The sequence below is a fragment of the Elaeis guineensis genome, chromosome 10 (assembly GCF_000442705.2).
Source record: "Elaeis guineensis isolate ETL-2024a chromosome 10, EG11, whole genome shotgun sequence".
NCBI classification, from domain to species: Eukaryota; Viridiplantae; Streptophyta; class Magnoliopsida; order Arecales; family Arecaceae; genus Elaeis; species Elaeis guineensis.
In genome coordinates this window covers 81,448,644-81,471,431 of record NC_026002.2, presented here as the reverse complement: position 1 = coordinate 81,471,431, position 22,788 = coordinate 81,448,644, and the positions used below count along the sequence as shown (strand labels likewise).

The following is a 22,788-nucleotide window of genomic DNA, read 5'->3' as shown; positions in this document are numbered from 1 at the left end:
TAAAAATTCTCGGTGCCTTTTTGTTATCCTGTTGAAGGATTAATAATTGCAAATGGAGCTGCAACTTTCTAATAAAGAATCGGGAACTACACGAAAGAGGAGAGAAGGAAACAAAGATGAAGGTATAAAAAAACAAAGGCAAGGAGAGAGAAAGTTCGAACCCCATCTCCAAAAGCTCCAAAGACAAGCCGATCATACTTTGCCTGCCCTCTCCGAATCTTCCCCAAATATTAAAGAATTCACGACAAAATGTGAACGGGCCTCGGCATCGTCCAAGTCCGCTTCTTTGTATGCGCTCCCGGATGGAATGACCTCCTTCATCCCTTCCCGTCGGAAAGTGTGATTTGAAGGAGAAGTAAAGAGAAAATAAAACCTACGCGCGGCACTGCCCTCCACCAAAATCCTTCTATAGTCGCCACCAAAGCATAAAGAACATTATCGACCATAATAATACATATAGACAGAAGAGTTTAGACAATCCAAGCACAATAATTCAATATTTAACACCATCATTAGGTACAAATTTTGTATCCATGTAGCCCCACGTTTCAAAGCTATAGGCCCATCTCACCCCCGACCGAGCCAGGGCCAGATCCGGCTAATTCCCGGTCGCAACCAACATATCCGTTCTCCTCCGCTGTGCTTCCATAGTAGTCCTTCGGTCATGTATAAGCTATTTATGTGCAAGCTACAGAGGCCCTTGATAACTTTTATGATCACTCTCTCTCTCTCATGGAAAATTCCGGTTCTCGTGACCATCCAGTGCATGACATCAATTATGTTTCCCTTTGATCGGGGGGGAGTGAAGCTTGGCGTGTCTTGTCGTCTGGTGTGGGTTAGCTCACCATAGATACCACACCCCACACACGAGACAAAACCTCATGTGTGTGGAGAAGAGAGAGAGAGAGAGAGGACGGAAAAGAAAGAGTGGAGGACAGGAGGACGCTTTTATAGGCTCCGAGCCCCAAGGCAATGGGGAGGAGGGGCCCCGCTAAAAACTAAAACATGGACGTGACGCCTCTCGATCGCTCGCCAATCCCCACGTAATTAGCGATAGCAGGCACGGCACTTACTAACATCATGTGATCTCCGTGACGGACGACCGTCCTTCCGACCCGCGCCAGGCCTCCCCTTCCTTTTTCCCGGGATCCGCAGACACGTGTGGCCCACCGCTGCAGTTCTTCGTATCCGCGTCTAAGTCGTGTCCTAGCCGTCTGATTCCATGGAACGGAGTGATGAACGGCAGACCTGGCGACCGGCGTACTATTTCTTCTTCCGCCATCGAGCCGGAGAGCTTCCGCTCATTAATTCATTCTTGAAGCTCCATTATAGCAGAAAGTTAGTGCTTTGTCGCGCTTTATTACGGACGGAGGTGGAAGCTAGTGGTTTGAGTAATGCCATGCACCAGCACAAACCGTGTTCCCTCCATGTATTTGCCGTTGGGAAATTTACATGAATACCTTGTCCACATGGTTTTGCCTTTTTTTTTTTTGGTAGAACAGATAGTTGCTTTTTATCCAGATTCACATGTCCCAGGAGTAAAACTTCAAAAATTGTAGGAATATATATTCTCGAAGAAATAGGAGCAAACGTAAGGAAAATGCTTTTCGCAGCAACTCTTCCTGTTGATCCAGAGTACGTTGCCTGGCTGATGTTAACTTTTCTGTCCCTCTAATGGCCTCTTTATTAATTATTAAAAAAAACAAAGGAAACAATTACACATCAAGCATATTGCTCTGTTCTCAAGCAGTGCTACAAAAGTACAAATTTTTATTAAAAAAAAAGAGTGAAGCATCGAACACGTAATTGTTTTTTTTTTTTAGTTGCTTGCCAATGGCATATATAGCAGCAAGTACTGTTTAGTAGTCAAATTGAGGAATACGAGAATGATATATCGAGTGCCTAAACTTTCTTTGTGCATTATCATTTTTGTTAAATGGCATTTATTTTATTGTCGAAGGAATTCTTTTATCCCACAGGCGTGTAGGTTAAATAATTATTGGCTGGTTCCACATATTGAGTAAGCCTTTGGTTTTTTTTTTTTTTTAAAAAGCCTATGGTTAAATAATCGATGTCCTAAATCCTTCGGGGAAAAAAAAAAAAAAAAAAGTACGTATTAAAGAAGCTGCAAAGAATATGGGAACAAATAACGGCCCTTAAAAGAAGGAAGGCAAAAACCAGAATACACATGGGGAGAAAGAAAATTTGAAAGTAGAAAAAGTGAAAAAGAAAAGTAGATGGGAGGTGTAACGGGAAGACGAAGCGTGATTACTTTTGCTTTTCTCTTTTCCTTATTTTTTTTCATTTAGTTACACTCTGCGGACAGCTCCGAGTCTTTCTCTTTCTCTCTCTATCTGTCTCTCCTCTTTGAGATATCCTTTTTCCCACTCCCTTCGCCCTTGCTCCCACAATCCTTCTCCCCTTCCCTGCTTCCCATTCTCAGAAATCCAACAACGAGGAATTTCTCTGGCACACAGACTACATTCCATCGACCACCGTTGAATGACGAAGAAGCAGACCGGATAGAGAGCTCAGTGAGAAGTGAGACACATTTTGAGAGCCCAGCCGGGGCCTGAGCACAGCTGGAAACGTCGAGATGTCACCATGTCAAGAATAATAACGTGTAGAACAACAATAACTAGCGGCAGCACGAGTAGTAATAGAAGAAGCCGAACCGCCGCCGCCGCCGCCGCCGCATCAAATACTGGCAGAAGCAGCAACCGCAGCACCAACGTCGAGGAGGAAGGCATCATCACGATCGTGCGGACGCACCCATGAGTCTCGAAGTCCAGACGACTCACCACCAACTCCCACCGCCTCCTCACCGCCTCCCGGCCTCCTCCTGCCCCCTCCATCCCGACGAACACGTCACCGGCTTCTGCGCCTCCTGCCTCCGCGAGCGCCTCGCCGGCCTCGATACCTCCTCCGCTTCCGGCCGGAAGTCCGCTTCCTCCGCCTTCAAATCCCTCTTCTTTAAGGCCCCCGCCACCTCCGGTGGAGGAGGAGGAGCGCAGCGCACTTCCTCCAACGCCACCTCCTCGTCATTCTCGCGCCCGGAGCTCCGCCGCTGCAAGTCGTTCTCCTGCGGCCGCGGCGACGGTCTCTCGGGTCCCCGCATCTCCGCCTTCGAGCCTCAGCGCAGGTCCTGCGACGTCCGCGTTCGCAACACCCTCTGGTCCCTCTTCCACCAGGACGACAAGGAGAGAGACAAGCACGGAGTCCGGGAACCCTCTGCTGCCTCTGCCGGAGAGATCGAGGCCGAGTGCGGGAATCTAGGGTTCCCTCTTCCCTCCTCCGTCGCCGCTCCGGTCCTGGAGAGTCGCGAAGAGGACGAGGAGGAGAAGGAGGATAAAGACAATGTGGAGGAAATCAGGGTCGTGGATCCCGCCCTGGTGGTCGGAACGTCTGGGGAGATCGAGGGAGGAGAGCGGGAAGAGGTGGAGGAGGCGGAGCTGAAGCCGATGAAGGACCACATAGATCTCGACTCCGCCCAGGCCAAGAAGCCCCCTTCCAAAGACCTCAAGGAGTTCGCGGGCAGCTTTTGGCTTGCCGCCTCCGTCTTCAGCAAGAAGCTTCAGAAATGGCGGAGGAAGCAGAAGTTCAAGAAGCAGGGCGGAGACAAGGCAGCGGCGATGCCGCCGGAGAAACCTCCCAAGTCGTCCCGCGGGTTCCGCGACACCCAGTCGGAGATCGCTGTCGACGCCTTCGGCCGGCGGTCCTGCGACACCGATCCCCGGTTCTCCCTGGACGCCGGCCGGCTCTCCTTGGACGACCCCGGTATTTCGTGGGACGAGCCGAGGGCCTCGTGGGACGGCTATCTCATCGGAGGCCGATCCATGTTCCCTCGCCTCCTTCCCATGATCTCCGTTGTGGAGGACGCCCCCGCCCCCGCCCCCGCTCCTGCTCCCGCTCCCGCTCCCGCTCCCGCTCCCGCCCCTGCCGTCCAGCGGTCGGACGGCCAGATCCCTGTCGAGGAGGACGCTGTTATCCCGGGGGGCTCCACCCAGACCCGGGACTACTACTCGGACACATCTAGCCGCCGTCGTCGGAGCTTCGAGCGGTCGAATTCCGTCCAGAAACCGGTGGTCGAGATCAGCGAGCCAAAGCCAGCCTCCAATGCCAAGGTGTCCCCTGCCGGTGGCGCCGAGTTCTTTCCGTTCCACGCGGGGAGCTTTCTTGATAGGGATTTAAGAGATTTGAGCTCGAACTCTTTGAGGGATGACCGGTCCGAGAGCTTCGAGTCGGCTTACATAGACTCTTGTAAAGGAAGTTCTGCAAAGAAGTCGAGGAGGTGGAGCAAGGCATGGAACATTTGGGGTTTTATACACCGGAGAAGCAGCAGTAGAGGAGGAGCCCGTGTGGTTGAGAGATCCTTCTCGGAGTCATGGCCTGAGCTGCGGGGTTGGGGTTATAATGGCAAGATTTTGCGAAGCAACAGCAGTGTGAGTTCAAGGAGTTCATTCAACGGCAATGGTGGGTTTGGGAGCATGAGGAGGAGCAGTGTGGAGACCAATGGGCATCAGAAGAAGAGGAGGGAGGAGTTTCTGTTGGAGAGGAACCGGAGTGCCAGGTATTCTCCAAGCCACTTTGATAATGGGTTGCTGAGGTTCTACTTGCCACCAATTCAGAGCAACCGGAGGAATGGAAGGTCGGCAAAGGAAAGGCACATGATTTCTCATTCGTTCACCAGAAGCATGCTACGATTGCACTGAGCCAGTAACCGGCTTGAATCGGGTTCATGTTCTTCCTGGGTGCAAACTTATATTTCTGTATTTTCTGTTTGCTGGGAGGAGAAGCATAATATTTGCATTGGCTTACGTTTGTCTTTTATCCCATTATGTTGGTCACTTTGATGATCTCATTTCTGTTTGTTGGTTCTTCTTAATCGCATTGATAAGAGAATGAGATTGAAAATACTGAAGGAGAATGTCATTCTACCTCACACTAAGGTGACAAATCTCTAACAACTACTGGAGGATTAGCTCTTGATGAAATTTCTCATGCAGATATTTTTGGTAGTTGGCTAGGAAAATTGCTTGCTTTAGTTTTGGCATTCCAATTGGATTCACAATGCTATGCTGAGGCAATATTATGAAGCTTGCGGTGTCCTGGTAACAGATAGTCTGTAGAACTTGTTGGTCATCATCCTGTCATTAACTTCGTTAAGGAAATGTGACTTTTTGGTGAACCATATGGTATTATGGATTGCAAACTATACAAACTCAAGGAATTTCAATTTACCTTATAAATGAGCTGGGCTAATCTTTATCTACCTTGTTTTATTTTATTTATATATATATATTTTTTTGTTCATGTTGCTAGTGTAACTGTAGAAATTAGCTGTTTTTAAACTGTATTGCATCCTCTGTCTGCAAGCTTGTTATCTTCCTTGCCATATGTGCACGATATACACCTATACTTCTTTTCTATACGGTTTACTACATTTACAGCGCTACCTGATACTAAAGCTTGTCTTTCTTTCAAAACTCTTTTTTGGTGGGCTTATGTACACCAGCTATATTTTCCCCAAAATTTTTACCTCTGATGCTTGCGGTTTATGCAATTCTCATTTTAAAAGCTACTTTAGTGTAGAATGTTATGAACAGTTGATGCTTCAAGCTATAAATTAGCTTTACTTGTATTTACAATCTTGAACCTTTTTAGAATTCATGGTTGCTTTTCAAGTTACACTAGCTTTCAAACAACAAAAAGCTAGATGGTTGATGCAGGATTGCACTTCATGATACAAGGCAGAAGCTATCACATTTTTGACTGCTCGTAATGGTTCGACTATTCAGGACAGAGGACTCATTTGCTTGTCTTCGAGCATGTTCTAACAGTATTTGCAATCTTATATTTTTGACTTTTCATGTCAAGCTACACTATTTTGCAATCAGTGTCTTCTTTTTTGAACAAATGGACTTACTGCTTATCTATGCTTTTCAGGGAGATCATGCTTTTCATCATTCCAATAGTTCAATCAAATTAAAATACTATGCCTTTTAGATCATTGCATACCGAAACACTACCTTTGGTCCCATCTTGGTCCAGTTCAAAGCAGTGTAGTCTACCCGACCATCTTTCTGCAATACATGATTGCTGCTTGCCCTGATTGTGATCTTTGGATGCTCTTTAAGCAAGGTGCACCTTCTAAAGATGGACAGCAAAACTTGGAAAGAAGTAACTTAAGAAACTGTAAGACAGGATACTGCAGTTTTTAGAGGCAAGCCAGAAGTCACAGATTTACACTTCCAAAAGTTCTGACTTACGAGGAGCAAATCATGAATTTGTTTCGACTGTCTGTGAAGCTAATCATAATATTGAAAAACAAATTTTTGAGTTTCTGTGGCTTTGTACTAACTAGGATCCCAAGTTCCTGACATAGAGTTAATATTATGACAATCGAACATATCTAAGCCCATACTTCCATAGTTTAGGGGCTTTGGCTTAGTAGTTGCCATGTAGAGTTTCTAACTATCAGTTCAGTGGTGCGGTTTTGCATTTTAGTTTCAGTCACTGATTTATTGTAATACTCGAATAATAAATGCATGATGCTATAGGTTGTTGCTTTCCTTTCATTTTTCCAGGTAATCCAATCTACAGGAGAATCTCCATTTATCCTTTGAAGAAGTTTTCAATTTCCAGTTTTTTTGGACAGATCAATGCAAAATTATAAGATCATGCATCAGACGAAATTGCAGCCCTGGCTTGAGATCAAGTAAAAAGAGGCACCAACGCATGTGGGTGGACACTGTTGAAATTGCCAAGAGCTGATGTTGGAAGTGTGAAGACGAGCAACAGCAAATAGGGGGATTCAGAAACTGTATTCTAGTACCAGACTGTAACATTCATCCTCAGTAATGAGAATGATAAATGGACCCAAAAGTTGGTGTTGTCACCTTGAATCCGCCCGAAATCTTGTTAATTACCGTTAATGCTCCGGCTACAGAATCTCATGAGTCATCAGATCAGAGAATTTGGAATCTGTTGCACTGTTCTTTGTGGAGAGCTACTTGATCAAGTAACAAAGCGAAAAAAAATTGATAACTGTAATGACTTTGGAAATGTTATGACTGCGTTGTAAGGAAATTTCTAATTGTGCTCATGCTGCGCAGGGTAAATTCATTGTATAACTCAGAAGAAGGGCTTGATCTTGTACAAGTCTTGAGAACTATTGATTAATGATTAATGCAGTATAACAATTGCAAAATGAAAACAAAAATGACAGAGTAGCAGTTCTTTCCTTCTCCATGGTGGTCTGAAGAGTTTTTACCTAAGATTTATGTTGAATGACCAGATTTTTCCTCTCTAAAATGGCAACACCACTGTGAAATCTGCCTGCTTCACATTTCCAGTTAAAAATACTCCCAAAATGCAGAATCCGCCAAGTACTAAATTCTTATATAACCCCAAGAAAATACTCTTGAGGTTTTAGCAGGCAATTGGAATGATATCGAGGGGCCAACAAAATATCAGAGCCTATAGCCAAGAGCATGCTGGATAGAACTGGACGGGACGGGATAATTAATGATAGATCAGTCTGATGAGGGATGAGCCTTTGGATGCAACTTCCTGCTACCATCTAGGAAAGTAAATTAGTGTGGCCATACATAAAGGATACTGCGGCTACTCCACACCCATGGGTCATAGTCTTCAGCTTTAAGGTTAGAGGCGGAACGCTGGTTTCATTGTTCATACGATGGGCTAAAGTTAGATATGGTGGAACGTGACTGTACGAGTCTTTCTCTTGAGGCATCAGCAGCCTTTGATCGTACAGTTTTGTCGAGAGTATCAATCAGCAATCGGAGTTGAACATGGCATGCCCTCTGGGTTATCTAGCTCAATCAGCATGGAGTGCTCCCAACACAGGAAAGCACATGTTCTTTCATCAATTTCTTCTAAACAATAATGTTATGTTGACAAGTAAGAATTCTGCTAAATCTGTTCCCATATCCTCTTCTAGCAGTCAGTAGGAAAGCATGGATGGAAATGAAACTTGGGTCTCTGTCATTTTCATTCCGTATGGTACCATGGTTTATTTATTGAAATTCTCTGCCTCCGTGGGAAAGTGATGGCAACTTGTCATCTGCAACCATTGGAACTTGCTTGATGCGTATGTGCTGTTGGTGCCCCATGTACGCTTCTGTCACAACGCATTAATTCTGCATCTGTCGGTTCATAAAGACGCTTATCCAATCTCATCAACCGTTTTGGCATCTTCCTATTATAGCATGCATTCTATCAAATACATAATCAAATTTGATATGTATAATTAAAAAAATTAATAAAAAATATTAAATTAAATTTAAATTTAAAAATAATTATTTATTTAAATTTTAAGTAAAAAAAATTTATTTGAAATATAATTTAAAAATAAGTATCCAAATAAGATGAAATGATCTAATTATTCTTGTAATTATAAAGTAATATTATATTATTATAAATAATATTATATTATTATAAAATAATACTGTACTATAATAAAAGCAACACTATACTATTATAAAGTAATACTGTAATATTGTAAAGTAATATTATAATAAAAAAATACTATACTATGATAATATAATACTATCTTATTGTAAAGGAATGCTACGTTAATAAAATATAATAAAATAATACTGTATTATTATAAAAAATATTATATTAATATAATATAATATTATTTTATTATAAAAAATATTATAGTAATATAATATAATAAAATAATACTATATTATTATAAAAAAAATACTATACTAATATAATTTAATACTATCTTATTGTAAAGCAATACTGCACTATGATAATATAATACTGCAGTATTTTAAAGGATATAAGGATAATTTCAATCAAAATGAGTAGTTGCTTTTAGCTTATGTTTAGAATAGATAGCTACTTTTACATAAAACTCATTTAGGGAGCTGATTTTAAGTTGAAAGTAGAATTGAAGATTTATCTCTAGTTTTCTATATATAACTTGCATAGAAGCATTTCATTTTAATTTTATCTGAAGTTTTTTATAATGAATCTTTTTTTTCCTGAATGAAAGTAAGAAGAACACTGCGAATTAGTTTAAGTTACAATAGCAGGGGTGACTAAATTGAAGCCCGTAACAAATCAACTATGAAACATATCGTGGGGTTGGATGTGATATTAGTTGAACAGAGCTGGTTGAATTCTATCCTTCTTCAAGTTCGTTTATTTTTAGCAGTAGGATCTGTTGGAAGTTAATTTATAATTAATATTAATGAAAGTTCAAAAGTCTAGTCATTAATATGTTATGAAAATTAAAGAGTCATGTAACTCTTAAATCAAAGTCCACTTAGAAAAATTAAGAATTATTTAGAAAATCAAGGATTACTTTGTATTCATGAGGGTAGTCTAGGAGTCACCTTCATATATTTATATATAGGACCTTATAGAATGAGTCAAGAAGTGTAGAGTAATCTATGATTCTATAATACAAGAATATTATCCAATTCTCCTCCCACTCCAAGTATTTTCTATGAGCATCATATTCTATCAAAGTAGTAGTATTTGAGTTTGTGATTGTGCCCATTATCCTTCCAACAGATTGGTAACAGAGCAAGATCGATCCTAAAGCAACTATCAAAGCATAGGATTGATTCCAAAGCAACTCACAGAGCTTTAAAGCCAAAGTGCCTCCGAGCTTCAGAGCCAGAGAGTTTGAGAGTTTTTTGAAAAAGTAAAAATAGAAAAAAAAATAAGTGCAGTTTTTCAGTAAAATTGAGAGGTTGAAGCAAAGAGACCTCTTTATCAACAACAACAAGTGTGTGCAATGGAGGGTGAAATGTCTATATCTGTAGTTGCACCATTCAAACTAATGTTCAAGGAGGTACTTGAAAAATTATATTTGTCACCAGCAAGGTATACATGTGAAAAATCTGAACCAGATCATTTATCAATCTTTGTAGCAACAGTTGAATTTGAAGATTTGAGTGAAAGATTAGTGATTGATAGTTATGAAGGTGCTACAAAGAAAGAAGTTGAGAATAATGTTGAGCTACAAACAATAAAATATTTGAAAGATATTTGTAATAGTATCATTAAAGATGTTCATTTTCTAGAGATGGATGAAGTCAAGACTATTATGAAAGATTTGTATGAAAGTTATGAAGATTTGAAGAAAAATTATGAGAACGCAATGAAAGAGCTGAAGATAGAAGAAAGAGTGATTGAAGAAGATACTGGGACATATTCTCATAGAACAAAAGGAAGAGCTTATGTTGTACGTGATTTTTCTCTTTGTTGTGGTCCAAATTCGTGATTAAAGATGTTATGAAAATTACAAATTACGAGGGAGTGTAGGAAGTTAATTTGTAATTAATGTTAGTGAAAGTTCAAGAGTCTAGTCATTAATATATTATGAAAATCAAAGAGTCATGTAACTCTTAAATCAAAGAGTCTACTTAGGAAAACTAAGGGTCATTTAGAAAATCAAGAGTTATCTTATATTCATGAGAATAGCCTAAGAGTCACATTCATGCATCTATATATAGGACCTTATGTAATGAGTCAAATAGTATGGAGTAATCTATGATTCTATAATACAAGAGCATTATCCAATTTTTCTTTCCACTCCAAGTATTTTCTATGAGCATTATATTCTATCAAAACCGTAGTATTTGAGTTTGTGATTGTGCCCATCACCCTTCCGATAAGATCATCATTTCGAGACTGATGCATTTACAGGAGCAAATTTTTTTGCAGCATGCATAGCTGGTAGCAAAAGCTGTGCAAATCTTTCGAGAGATCGAGCAAAAATTTACACCTAAAGTTAGGCTATGGCCTATGGGATGTATGATTGTGGGGGAATGGATCGTGTAATGAACTCCTTGATGTTTAAGAAGATCGATGCACCATAAAACCAAGAATGCAACCTTCTATGTAGCTTTTATGGTATTATGAATATTATTGTAGCTCATGATTGATGAAAATACTGAATAGAGTTTCTGTTGAGGATATTAAAGAATACGGGGAAAATAAAAAAGAATGTCATAGCAATCATGTTAGCCAGAAATTCAACTAATCAGAATTCCCAGCAGAAGTTCCACTCTTCCAATTTCTTTCTCCTCTGAAGAGTTAAAAAAAGCTTGAGCATTGCAAAGAGGAACTTGACAAGAGAGAGTAAAATTGTTTTTCAAAAAATATGTTTGGTAGATGCTTATAAGTGGATGTTACTTCTTCTCTCGCCCACCCTTTCATCACACTGATGTGAAGTTGGAAATTGAGCCGGTTGTGCGCTATATTACAATGTCTTTTTTGATGAACAAATATGGGCACTATATTACAATGTCATATTTGAAAATATTGGTAATAAGAAGCTGAACAACCACAGGCAACTCAGTTTAGACAGTGGCCCCGACAGGTGTGCCAGCTGCGAGTCTAGATGAGCCATATAGAGTTTCCTCAAACCGGATGATTTCGTTCTTGGATCCATAAGCAACTTGTGTGCGGTCATCAAGGTTGTTGATCACCTTGTCTAGTATAGATTGCGTGCCATCACTACTATATCCTCCTGCTTTCTCGATTAGGAACCCCAGGGGAGCACATTCAAACAAAAGCCTCAGCTTAGCTTTAGAAGTTGGAGATGATACATTGGTGAAGATGCCTTTCTCTTTCACAATGATCTGCAGACAGAAACCAATCAAAAGATGAGCATGTGAAAAGTTGGAAGAGTTCGAGTACCAATCTCCCATCCTAAAGTACACCACGAGCTTATTACGTGTTCTGATGAATCACTATCTCATCCACCTCTTGCAAGCATCAAAAACAGCTAGTTATGACAGCGTGAGACTGCTTGAAAGAGAAAAGAAGTCTCAAGCATACTTGACCTATGGAGACGCCTTACTGCTATTACGGTTAAGAAACCATACTTTTCTACTAATAAGCAATATCACATAAGTGATTTTAAGCGATCGACGAGCTGTTCAATTATAAGGAAGGATTTCTAATGATGATCCTAGCTAGCTGTTGCTTGAGATTCATCTTGTCAAAAAACAAACAAATCGACTCAACGAAACACTCATCAGATCTGAAGCACAGTTCTGCTAATTTTCAACTAAGCCTACTAGTCTCATAATTTATTGCATTACTAATCACCTGACATAATTCTTTGCTTGTCTCCATGAAAAGAAATATAAGCAATGTGAGAACTATTACCTGATTAACGTCTGGCACCATTCCTCCAGTGTAGCGCAATGTGTACTTCTCTCTCACATAGTAGTCGATCAGCTGCAGCAACACATGTTCATTAGTTAAACCTGGATCCGGTGAAATCTTCGCTGATAGGAAGGTTACAGTGAAAGAAATGATAGATGTCGTTGGATACCTTATCATAGGCAGGGTTATCACTTGTAGCCCTTAGATTTCCGGGAGAAAACATCTTCCCTTCACCAATGGATGTGGTGTCTTTGACATGCTGCCACTTGCCTAGACCATGACCAATTGTCAGAAAGCCTTTATCGTTGCAAAAACAGAGGAGACCAGAGCCAATAATGTTAGATAAATCGGTGGACATTGTGAGCAACCAACCTTCATCCAGAAGAAGGAATTCATGGGTTCCAGGGCAATCTTTTAGAGCAATAATGTATGTCGTACGAGGTCCATATATGCCCATAGCGGCGGCAGCTTGATCTCTTCCGGTCACTCCCGTAAGTCTGTCACCGGGCCAAACACCAAATATTGTTCCGACAGTGAAATTTGTGTCAACAATACTGGAACCGTCGAGGGGATCAAAGGCCACACTAAAACCACCTGTGTTTCAGAAGACCGTCACAAGATCCTTCTTATATTTGAGTGTCTCATGGCCGGTTAGCCCGACAGTTTGGTATTACAAAATTCTGAAGCATGTTATCATAAGATCGGCATGAATTTATTGAGGAACCAAACCAAGTATATAGTCGGAGTAACTACGAGTTAAAAGAGTATACTGCCTGGAAATCAACTCTCACTAAAGCTAAAACACTAGTCTGCCCAGCATAGTGTTGACTCTGGAAAAAGCCTGGAATGAGGGCTATGGTGAGATTAGGTACGTAGACACTTGCTTTGGAAGGTGCTGCATGACGCTAAGCTTTTTTACAGTCAATAATTCTAACTAACAGTAAACATTACTTTAGACTACTGGAGTGGGAGCAAACAGACTTCTTTCTTGGAGGAAGTTCAGTACTTGAGTTACTGGTTATGCTTGAGTTCTGTGATTATTTGTTCACCTTTTTGGAAAAGATGTGTATATAAGTTATGTTTTTGAAGAATGGGTTGATGTGACTCTGAACTATAATGTCCAAATCATGGAGCAAAGTAATATTTGTCACAAGTGTCTCATGGCAGTGAATTAATGGAGAAACACATCCATTACGGACTGAAGTAGCAGACAGCAATAGTATGTCATGGATCTTTTTTGTGATAATTAGTTTATCATGGATCTAAGAAACTAAGGATTAACACATCCATCGATCATTACTATGAATGTCTACCAGTTCGACTAAGTCATGAATAGGAAACTGTCAAAATTGATAAACAACAAAGTTCGGTCACATGCCTTCAGCTGGCCCACCCATGTCTTGTAGCTCAGGAACTTCCTCAGAGCAACCATACTTGCAAAAGTGGGAATATTGCAGAGCCTGGAGGGTTTGGTACAGATGCGGTTAACCCAAAAATCAACAGTTAAGAATTGTTTAGTGAATAAATCAGGAGAGCAGATAGGGAGGCAATTCATTGTTGTTGACCTCAAAAAGTAGCTTGTTGGCAAGCAAGTCCACTGCAAGCTGTTCATCACCAAACGTGTTAACGCAAGCAGTCCCACCACAAGATGCAGTCCTCACTTTGAAGGATATGGTCCTCAGCGCCTCCCCCATGCTCATCAGCAGCCTGATGAGGTTCTTATCTGGGGTTGCCTTCGTTAAGAACTCCTCCTGCAGCCTCATAGAATTCTCAGTAACATGGTGATCTTCAACAACCAAAATCTATGCAACTAACGTCAGTGCGTTTCTCTAGATATAAGTAAGCTTACCAAGCTATCCCCGATCTCACACTTGGTGATGAGCGACTTGTTGCCGGCTACCTTCGAAATTCTTGGCAAAGACTTCGACATCACTCGCAGAGATTCGCCAAAGAGAGAACAGGATTTAAGACCCTGCATGTAGGTAATTAAGCACAATCAAAACTATGATAGTCTTCAAGTATCTTCTTTTTCTTCATCTAAAAAAAAGAAAAGGAAAGAACAAAGATTAAACTTCAAGTTGTGCATGAACTATAGATTTGCAAATCTTTATACCCTCACATGATTCATAAGAGATCGTGAGAAGGAAGGAGCAGAGGATGGTGCAGCCAAGCGTGCGTGGTTCAGTACATTATGCGGGAGTGTCCCGCGAACATAGCCCGCTGCTCCACTCTCCATTTTCTCCAGCAAACAAAGAGAAAGCCACACGGACCGCTGAGGGTGTTGGTGGTGCTGAAGTTGTATCCTTGGATTGTCACTTTGTTCGAGGGAGGGAGGGAAGAACGGAGGGTAAAGAAGATAAGCAGTGCTTCCTGAGCTGCCACGTGTCGTGCACTCGGATAGGCGTTACGGAGTGAGGCTCTTTCTCCTCGTTGGTTGGAGTGTGTGGTTCTCGAACAAAGTCATCCACATGTAGAGCTCCCAACGGCTCTTGCGGTTGTTTAAATTTTTCTCATGGGCCAGCAAGAAGCAGTTACGTCTACGTAAGTTGCTGAGCCGAGGCTAACAGTCACCCACCACTGCACGCTAGCCGTCACGCTTTCTTTGGAAAGCTGAGGGCCTACGATTTCACGATAAGTGGGGCGAGGCCTCAAGCTTTTCAGACTCGGCCTTTGCTGAAGTCCCCTTGAATCCAGCCTTCATCTACGGGCCGAAGCCTAGCAACCAGCAAAGCCTGGTCTGTCTAACGTTTTCTTTTAAGCCTGTCGGTCGAGGCCTGCAGCTAGGGTCCAGTTGGTCCAGACCGACCTTGAATTAGGCTCGTAATATTTACATTAGACCGAGGCCGGCTTCATGCCTCCAAGCAACTCCAACTGAGTGGTTGAAAGGGGTCCAATATTTCGCATTTGCTTTACAAGAACCGAAAGCCTATTCGAACCCCGACACGGTATATAGGGATAAGGGTCCATCTGATCCCTACCGGTTCAACTGAAACTCTCCAGCATCTTCATCCAGAGGATGACTTGCATGGCAATTTGCTGCGTGTGCCACGCGGAAGGAGTGGCTCTTCTCCAGTGCCGCGTGTATCTCTACGGGCTGGGGACCAAAATTATATTACAGCTGCAGCGGCGGCGTCCGGTCCCGGGGGTGAATCGTGATGGAGGAGGAAAGACGAGCGGCGGAGCAGGAGGATAAGCAGGGGCAGCAGCTGCCGACGGAGAGCAGCCCCTACACGAGGTACAAGGACCTGGAGGACTATAAGCTGCAGGGCTACGGCACCCAGGGTCACCAGCCTCCTGTGGACCACCCCCGCCGTGGCGGCGGCACGGACGCCCCCACCCTCTCCGGCAGCGGCCTTTCCCAGGGCCAGACGGCCCAAGCCCAAGCTACGGATACCATCAATCGCCTGGGCGTTCCCTGAGGCGACCATCACCACCGACTTGAACCTTGCGGAGCTTCTTCCATCAGTCTCGTTCAACTGTTCCACGCCATGTACTTTCTGTTAAAAGATCCTCTTCATGTTGTGAAGTTGTAACCGTGGCGAATAAATTGTAGTATTTATATCATAAGATTTGTACCATCCAAATAATGCTTCCAAATTCAAGCGTACCGATGTATCTATGTATATCCAAAAATAACTGCAATATTTATCATGCCAAGAAGCCTTACTCATCTGTGTTTTCCTTCTCCTATCGATAGCTAGATCTTTAGTCACACCCTCACTCGATCTCATATCATTAGTCAAAACCGAAGTTTCAGTAGTAAATAAATAACCAACCTTCATAGCTGCGCTTGAAGCGTGTGACCCCAAGATCTTGTCAAGAAATAACCAACGATTCTAAAATTTGAACATATGCAATTCTTTTATGAATTTATTATTTTCTTGGGTGTTCTTTTTGAATATCTATTTTGTATTAGACTGTCCATCAAGAGTTATCACATATTTCGGCAAGTGCAGTTTACAATGAATACGATGCCGTGAATGAAGAACGATTACCAGATAAACTAAGAAATTTGGAAATCAATAATTTGTTCCCCTTGAGAACTTTAGTGACAGACAGTTGCCCTTTATCAGTTACGTCTGCTGTATCCCTGTTTTGTATAGGTTTTTCTTCCACTTCTTTTGATGATGTATGTGGACCCACCGTACATTCTCTTCCTCTCAATAAATTTGGTGAGTAATGTGGTATATTCCATTATTCTCCTTCTTGTGTCAAAAGAGGGGGCAAAAAAAAACCACTATGACGAGGAACCTTTACGCAATGCATCGTTTAACACTGCAATAAACAGGCCATCGTGCTTATTTCTGAATAGATTTCTGACTTGCTCTCTCAGTCAAAAATTCTATTTAGTTTCAAATTTCAATAATTTTATATTTTTTAAATAATATAAAATAAGAAAGTATTTGGTTGGGGAGAGTGGGATCTGAAATCGAAATCAAAATGAATGACTCCCATTCCAACCGTTTGGTTGGGAGAAATTTCATTCTGATTCCGATTCGAAGGTGGAATAGAAATGGCTCAATTTATATAGAACTCAATCCCTACTTTCTTCCATGGATTCAAATTTCTATTCCAATTTCGATTTCGATTCTGATTCCGGTCACGAACTAAACACTTCAGAGAATTTGACCACTCTGATTTCGATTTCAAGCCATTTCAATTTTGATGAAAAAGAGAAGGAGATATTTATTTTTATTTTTCTTCACACTAAATCAAAAGTGTGTACAAAGATCTATAAATACAAATATGTAGACCCAAATATAGATAGGGAATAACAAGAATATGCCAAAGAATAATCAAGAATATGCTACGGAATAAATCCATGGACCTTTAATTAGATATTTTTTTTCCAATTAAGCTCAATCCTTCCAATACTCCCCCTCAAGATGAGGCGAAGATATCTCGAAGCCCCATCTTGTCAGTCAATCCAGAAAAAGACAATGAGCTAAGCCCTTTGGTTAGAATGTCTGCCACCTGATCAGAAGACCGAATATAGGTAATGCAGATCTGACCCTGATTAATCTTTTCTTTGATAAAATGACGGTCAATCTCGATGTGTTTCGTACGATCATGCTGTATCGGATTGCTTACAATCTCAATCGCTGCTTTGTTGTCACAATATAACCGAAGAGGAAATTTGTTTAGAAGTTGTAATTCCTGAAGCAGCTTCTGAAGCCAAAGAAGTTCATATATGCCTAGAGCCATTGCTCTATATTCAGCTTCTGCTGATGATCTAGCTACCACTGACTGTTTCTTGCTTCTCCAGGTAACTAAATTACCCCCTACATATGTACAATACCCAGAAGTAGATCGCCTATCATCCAATGATCTAGCCCAATCTGCATCAGTAAATTCCTCAACCTGGAATGTGTTGTGTTGGGAGAACAACAAACCACGATCAGGACATCTTTTCAGATAGCGTAATACTCTGAAAGCTCTCTCCATGTGTGATTCTCGTGGATCATGCATGTATTGACTGATGACACTGACAGCATAGGCTATGTCGGGTCTTGTATGTGAAAGATATATCAACCTTCCAACTAACTGTTGGTACCTTTCTCGATCAACAGGAGTTCCACCATTTGTCACTGTTCGATGATTCTGATTTATTGGAATAGTAGCAGGTTTACACCCCAACATCCCAGTCTCAGAAAGCAAATCTAATACATACTTTCGTTGTGACAGAAAAATACCTTTGGATGATCGTCCAACTTCTATGCCCAAAAAATATCTTAGTGGACCCCGATCTTTTACCTCAAATGCTTGCTTTAGTTTTCCTTTGAGTTGTTTAATCTCATGATGGTCATCTCCTGTTATTACAATATCATCAACATAAACCAAGAGTATAGTTTTCTTTCCCTTGAGATGTCTATAGAATAGAGTATCATCTGCATTACTCTGTTTATATCCCATTCCTTTTACAGTCCGACTGAATCGATCAAACCAGGTTCGAGGAGACTGTTTAAGACCATAAAGTGAGCGCTTTAGCTTACAGACTTTTCCAATTGTTGCTCTAGTCTCAAATCCTGGTGGTATCTGCATGTATACTTCCTCTTGAAGATCTCCATGAAGAAATGCATTCTTCACATCTAACTGATGTAATTCCCAGCCAAAATTAGCAGCACATGATATAAGTGTTCGAACAGAGTTCATCTTAGCCACTGGAGCAAAGGTTTCATCATAGTCTACTCTATATAATTGAGTGTATCCCTTTGCTACTAGCCGAGCTTTGTATCTTTTTACCTTGCCTTCTGGAGTCTGCTTTATAGTGTACACCCATTTACACCCTACAGGATGCTTCCCAGCTGGTAGAGTGACCAGATCCCACGTCTGATTTTTGGATAAAGCAGTCATCTCTTCTAACATTGTTTCCTTCCACTTAGGTTCTGCCATAGCCTTTTGTCAGGTACTAAGAATACAGACAGAGTCTAATGCAGCTATAAAGTTTGATAAGATGGAGACACATTCTTATATGAAACATAATTAGTGATATCATAACGGTAACGAGCAGGAGGAACAATTGAGCGAGTACCCTTCCGTTTTGCAATAGGAATATTAAGATTAGAAATGGAAGAAGTAGTAGAAATATTGTTACCATTAGGAGACTCTAGAGAAGAAGCTTCAAGCGGTGGAGATACCTGGGCAATTGGTGGTGAATGCACACTGGACTCTTCTTCTTTCTCAATATTAGGCTCCCTCTGAACATCATTCTCAATACTAGGCTCCCTCTGAACATCATTACTATGATACTCCCCCTGGACACCAGAATTTGGTGTGTATAGAAAATCACCCGGAAGAAGTAATTCTGGTGTCTTATTATCAGATAGACGACTTCCATAATAAGCTTCAGTTTCTCGAAAAGTAACATCCATAGTAACAAGCATTCGTCGCTCAGGGGGATAATAGCACTTGTATCCCTTTTGAGTAGCAGGGTAACCGACAAAGACACATTTTAATGCTCATGGATCTAGTTTTTCTACTGAAGGTCTATGATCACGAGCAAAACAAACACATCCAAAGACCCTAGGAGTGACTACATAATCAGTAGACCCTTTCAAACATTGTATGGGGGACTTAAACCCGAGTGTTCTTAGAGGCATACGATTGATCAAGTAAGCCGCGGTCAAGACAGCCTCACCCCACAAAAATTTAGGAACTTGCATGGTAAAAAGTAAGGATCGGGCTACTTCCAATAAGTACCGATTTTTTCTTTCGACAACTCCATTTTGAGCAGGAGTATCAACATAAGTGGTTTGATGAAGAATTTCGTGAGTTTGAAGATACGCACGGAACTCCTGATTAATGTATTCTGTACCATTGTCAGAACGTAGAATTTTAATTTCAACACCAAACTGAGTACCTACAAGTTTATGAAACTCTTTAAAACAGTTTAAAACTTTCATTTTTTTTCTTCAATAAATAGACCCAAGTTACTCGACTAAAACAATCAATGAAGGTAACAAACCACCTATGGCCCTTGAGAGTATTGGTACTACATGGTCCCCATACATCAGAGTGAATTAAAGCAAAAGGTTGAGAACTTCTAATTTCAGATATAGGAAATACCACTCTGGTGTGTTTAGCCAATTCACAATGATCACAAACTAACAAATTTTTATTGCATTTAGTTGATAAAGATGGAAATAAGCGACTAAGAATAGAAAAAGGAATGTGACCCAGCCTACGATGATGTAACATAAGTTCTGAAGTGGCACCTTCAGCAGACAATGCATACCCCGTCAAAGAAGAGCTCATACTTTTCTCATCAGTTGATAGATAATAGAGTCCATTGTGCATTCTACCACCCCCAAGTATCTTCCCCATTTTTTGCTCCTGAAATAGACAATGTGAAGGCCAAAAAGTGACAGAGCAGTTCAAATCTCTAGTAACAGAGCTGATAGAGAGTAAATTTGTAGGAAAGGATGGAACATGCAATACTGATGATAATCTTAAGTTAGGAGTACAGTCAATGGATTCTTTTCCTGAAATAGGGGTAAAAGATCCATCAGCTATTCTGACCTTGTCATGTCCTGAACATGGTGAATATGAAATAAAACTATTAGGTGCCCCTGTCATGTGACTGGATGCTCCTGAGTCTATTACCCAGGAGTTGGATGTCCCGCAAGTAAATGCATGTGATAACATATATGAAGTACCTGAGTGTGCAAAAAGAGAGGAATCAAGATATTCGTCCTGGTGGCTAGACTGTTCCAGAGTAGAAGGTGTGGTGTTAGAAGATGATTCATACTTTTCCATCATTCGTCGGAAGGTCTGATACTCTTCTGTAGATAAGCTGTGTATAGCACCCTCGGTCTCTTCAGAGAGATTGGCTTGGGCAGATCCACGAACATGATTCTGTCCTCCAGTTCTTCCACCATTACGACGACCACCACGGCCCCGACTACCACGCCCAGGCTGATTTGGGCGGCCATGAAGATCCCAGCAAAATGCCTTAGTGTGCCCAGGCTTTTTACAATGAAAACATACCTTCTCACCTACTTGCTGTGGCTGTACGGTAAGGGCTGATCTTATAGAACTATTGGAGTCAGAAGTCACTCGTCGCCGTGTCTCCTCGCTTAAAACAGTAGAGAAAACTTGACCTAAACTAGGTAAAATATCTCTGGCGAGGAGCTGAACTCTGACAGATTCATATTCCGGATTCAGACCATATAGAAAGTCCTGGACCCGTTCTTCTTCTAAATATTTCTGAAATCCATCAACATCGATGGAGCATTGTGGAGCAAAAGTTCTATAATGATCAGCTTCAGACCAAAGACGTTTTAACTCGGTGGCATATTCAGTGATAGATAAATCTCCCTGACGAAGCTGACGTAATTGAGAACGGATCTCAAATGCTTGAGCAGAATTCTGCTTCTGTGAGAACATTTGGGCCACCGTCTCCCAGACTTCTTGTGCAATCTCCAGCAGTTGCACACTTCTTGCCACATTTGGTGTCATGGTATTTAGAAGAAATGCTAGAACAACAGAGTTCTCCATTCTCCATTGAGCCATATCCTGCTCATTATTAGCAGGTTTCTTCTTTGTGCCGGTGAGATATCCCTCCAAGCCTCGCCCTTGTACAAGTAGACGAGTGCTCCTCTCCCATTGTAAATATGTCGTTGGGCCATCAAGTTTTACAGCCACTTGAAGAGCATTCAGCGATCCACTATCTCTTGACGAACCCCCTGATCGAGTGGCAACTGTAATAAGCCGATCTAGCAGACCTTTAAGATCTTGCATAGTAATTGGATTGGCCATACAAACAAAATGATAATCTCACTGACACATTATCAATGAATCACCAGACACACGAATCACCGGACACACCATAAACACATGCTTCTTAAGTATCTAGGCATAAAAGTTCTCCATTTTTTTTCTTTTTTTTTTCTTTTTTTTTTGGTAAATGAAATAAAAGAAAGGGTTAAAAAAGGAAGCTGTGACTTTTACCAATTATGTATCCCGTGAAGCACAGGATTGCTGCCGTCGCCGGCGACGTCGTCAGGGGCTGGAGGAGGAGGAAGAGGAGGAGAGGTTGGAGGCAGCAGAGGCCGCCACAACGCCGGGCACGCCAAAGCGGGGGTGGGAGACGAGGAGGAGGTTGGCCGGGAGGTGGAGGAAGGGGTTTCGGCCGGGAAGGAAGGGAGCTGCGGTGGCGATCACTGCGGATGGACTCGGCGGATGCGGAAGCTTTGAAAGGGCTTCGGTCGGGAAGAAGGGGCTCTGATGGACTCGGCGGATGCCGGCGAAGGGGTTTCGGCCGGGAAGAAAGGGTTTCGCAGGCGACGCCCGAGAGAAAGATGGCAGCAGTTTGCTGTGAAGAGAGGAAAAAAATAATAATAATGGAAAACGAGGGCAGAGGTGGGCGGAGGGAAAAGAAGATTTTTTTTTTTTTTAAGAAGGAGAAGGAAGAAAGAATGGATCAGAACCCGGAAGCTCTGATACCATGATTAAAAAGAGAAGGAGATATTTATTTTTATTTTTCTTCACACTAAATCAAAAGTGTGTACAAAGATCTATAAATACAAATATGTAGATTCAAATATAGATAGGGAATAACAAGAATATGCCAAAGAATAATTAAGAATATGCTACGGAATAAATCTCTGGACCTTTAATTAGATATTTTTTTTCAATTAAGCTCAATCCTTCTAATAACCATTCTCATTCTGATTTCGGTTACAAATCAAACATCCTCTAAATCTTTTCCGGACATCATCCAAATTAAAACTTGTTGCTGTTTAGATCATCGGTATGCGTGGAAGATGCTTTTGTCAATCATGAATCCATAAGGGTAATTTTCTTGCAGATAGAGAATCTGATGGAATCAAAGTATATATTCAATGATTAAGTATTGAATTCCACCGATATGAGCTTGAAATTATGTTCCACACCATGAAAGAAAGTGCCTGATACTTTTCATGGTTATAGTTGGACTGAATGATCGCCACTTGTGTTTTGGATACTCATGTCAACGGTAACTTGCGGTTGGACCTTTATTTCTACTATATTTCTAGTAACCAAGTGATATGTGGTGCTGCTGGTCATACATTATTTCTGTGGAGAATGCAGAAGGGCTTTAGATTTTTTTTTTTTGCTTTACTTTTCTGTTTTGTATAGAAG

The 22,788-nt window shown here is 41.4% G+C and overlaps 2 protein-coding genes across 3 annotated transcripts; one reads left to right on the top strand and one right to left on the bottom strand.

Annotated features, from left to right (window-relative positions):
* The first annotated feature begins 2,182 nt into the window (after positions 1–2,182).
* Positions 2,183–4,861, top strand: LOC105050546 (protein OCTOPUS). Its single transcript, XM_010930616.4, has one exon. It carries the CDS (start codon positions 2,775–2,777, stop codon positions 4,710–4,712), a length of 1,938 nt encoding a protein of 645 aa, XP_010928918.1. The 5' UTR covers positions 2,183–2,774; the 3' UTR covers positions 4,713–4,861.
* Positions 4,862–11,117: 6,256 nt separating this feature from the next.
* LOC105050547 (sedoheptulose-1,7-bisphosphatase, chloroplastic) lies at positions 11,118–14,568 on the bottom strand. Of its 2 annotated transcripts, none has more exons than XM_010930617.4 (8): positions 14,279–14,568; positions 14,015–14,137; positions 13,731–13,916; positions 13,544–13,625; positions 12,538–12,759; positions 12,335–12,435; positions 12,166–12,237; positions 11,118–11,633 (listed from the first exon to the last, which is right to left on the bottom strand). In XM_010930617.4, exons 1-8 carry the CDS (start codon positions 14,399–14,401, stop codon positions 11,352–11,354), a joined length of 1,191 nt encoding a protein of 396 aa, XP_010928919.1. In that variant the 5' UTR covers positions 14,402–14,568; the 3' UTR covers positions 11,118–11,351. The 2 variants fall into 2 exon arrangements, with proteins under 2 accessions (XP_010928919.1, XP_010928921.1); XM_010930619.4 differs by having other exon boundaries at positions 14,285–14,502.
* Between the last annotated feature and the right edge of the window lie 8,220 nt (positions 14,569–22,788).

Coding starts and splice junctions, on each gene's coding strand:
- LOC105050546 (XM_010930616.4), top strand. CDS start 2,775: ATGAGTCTCGAAGTCCAGACGACTCACCACCAACTCCCACCGCCTCCT.
- LOC105050547 (XM_010930617.4), bottom strand. CDS start 14,401: ATGGAGAGTGGAGCAGCGGGCTATGTTCGCGGGACACTCCCGCATAAT. Junction 13,917..14,014: donor GTGAGATCGGGGATAGCTTG/GTAAGCTTACTT, acceptor ATGAGGCTGCAG/GAGGAGTTCTTAACGAAGGC. Junction 11,634..12,165: donor TGGTGCCAGACGTTAATCAG/GTAATAGTTCTC, acceptor TTCTGTCTGCAG/ATCATTGTGAAAGAGAAAGG.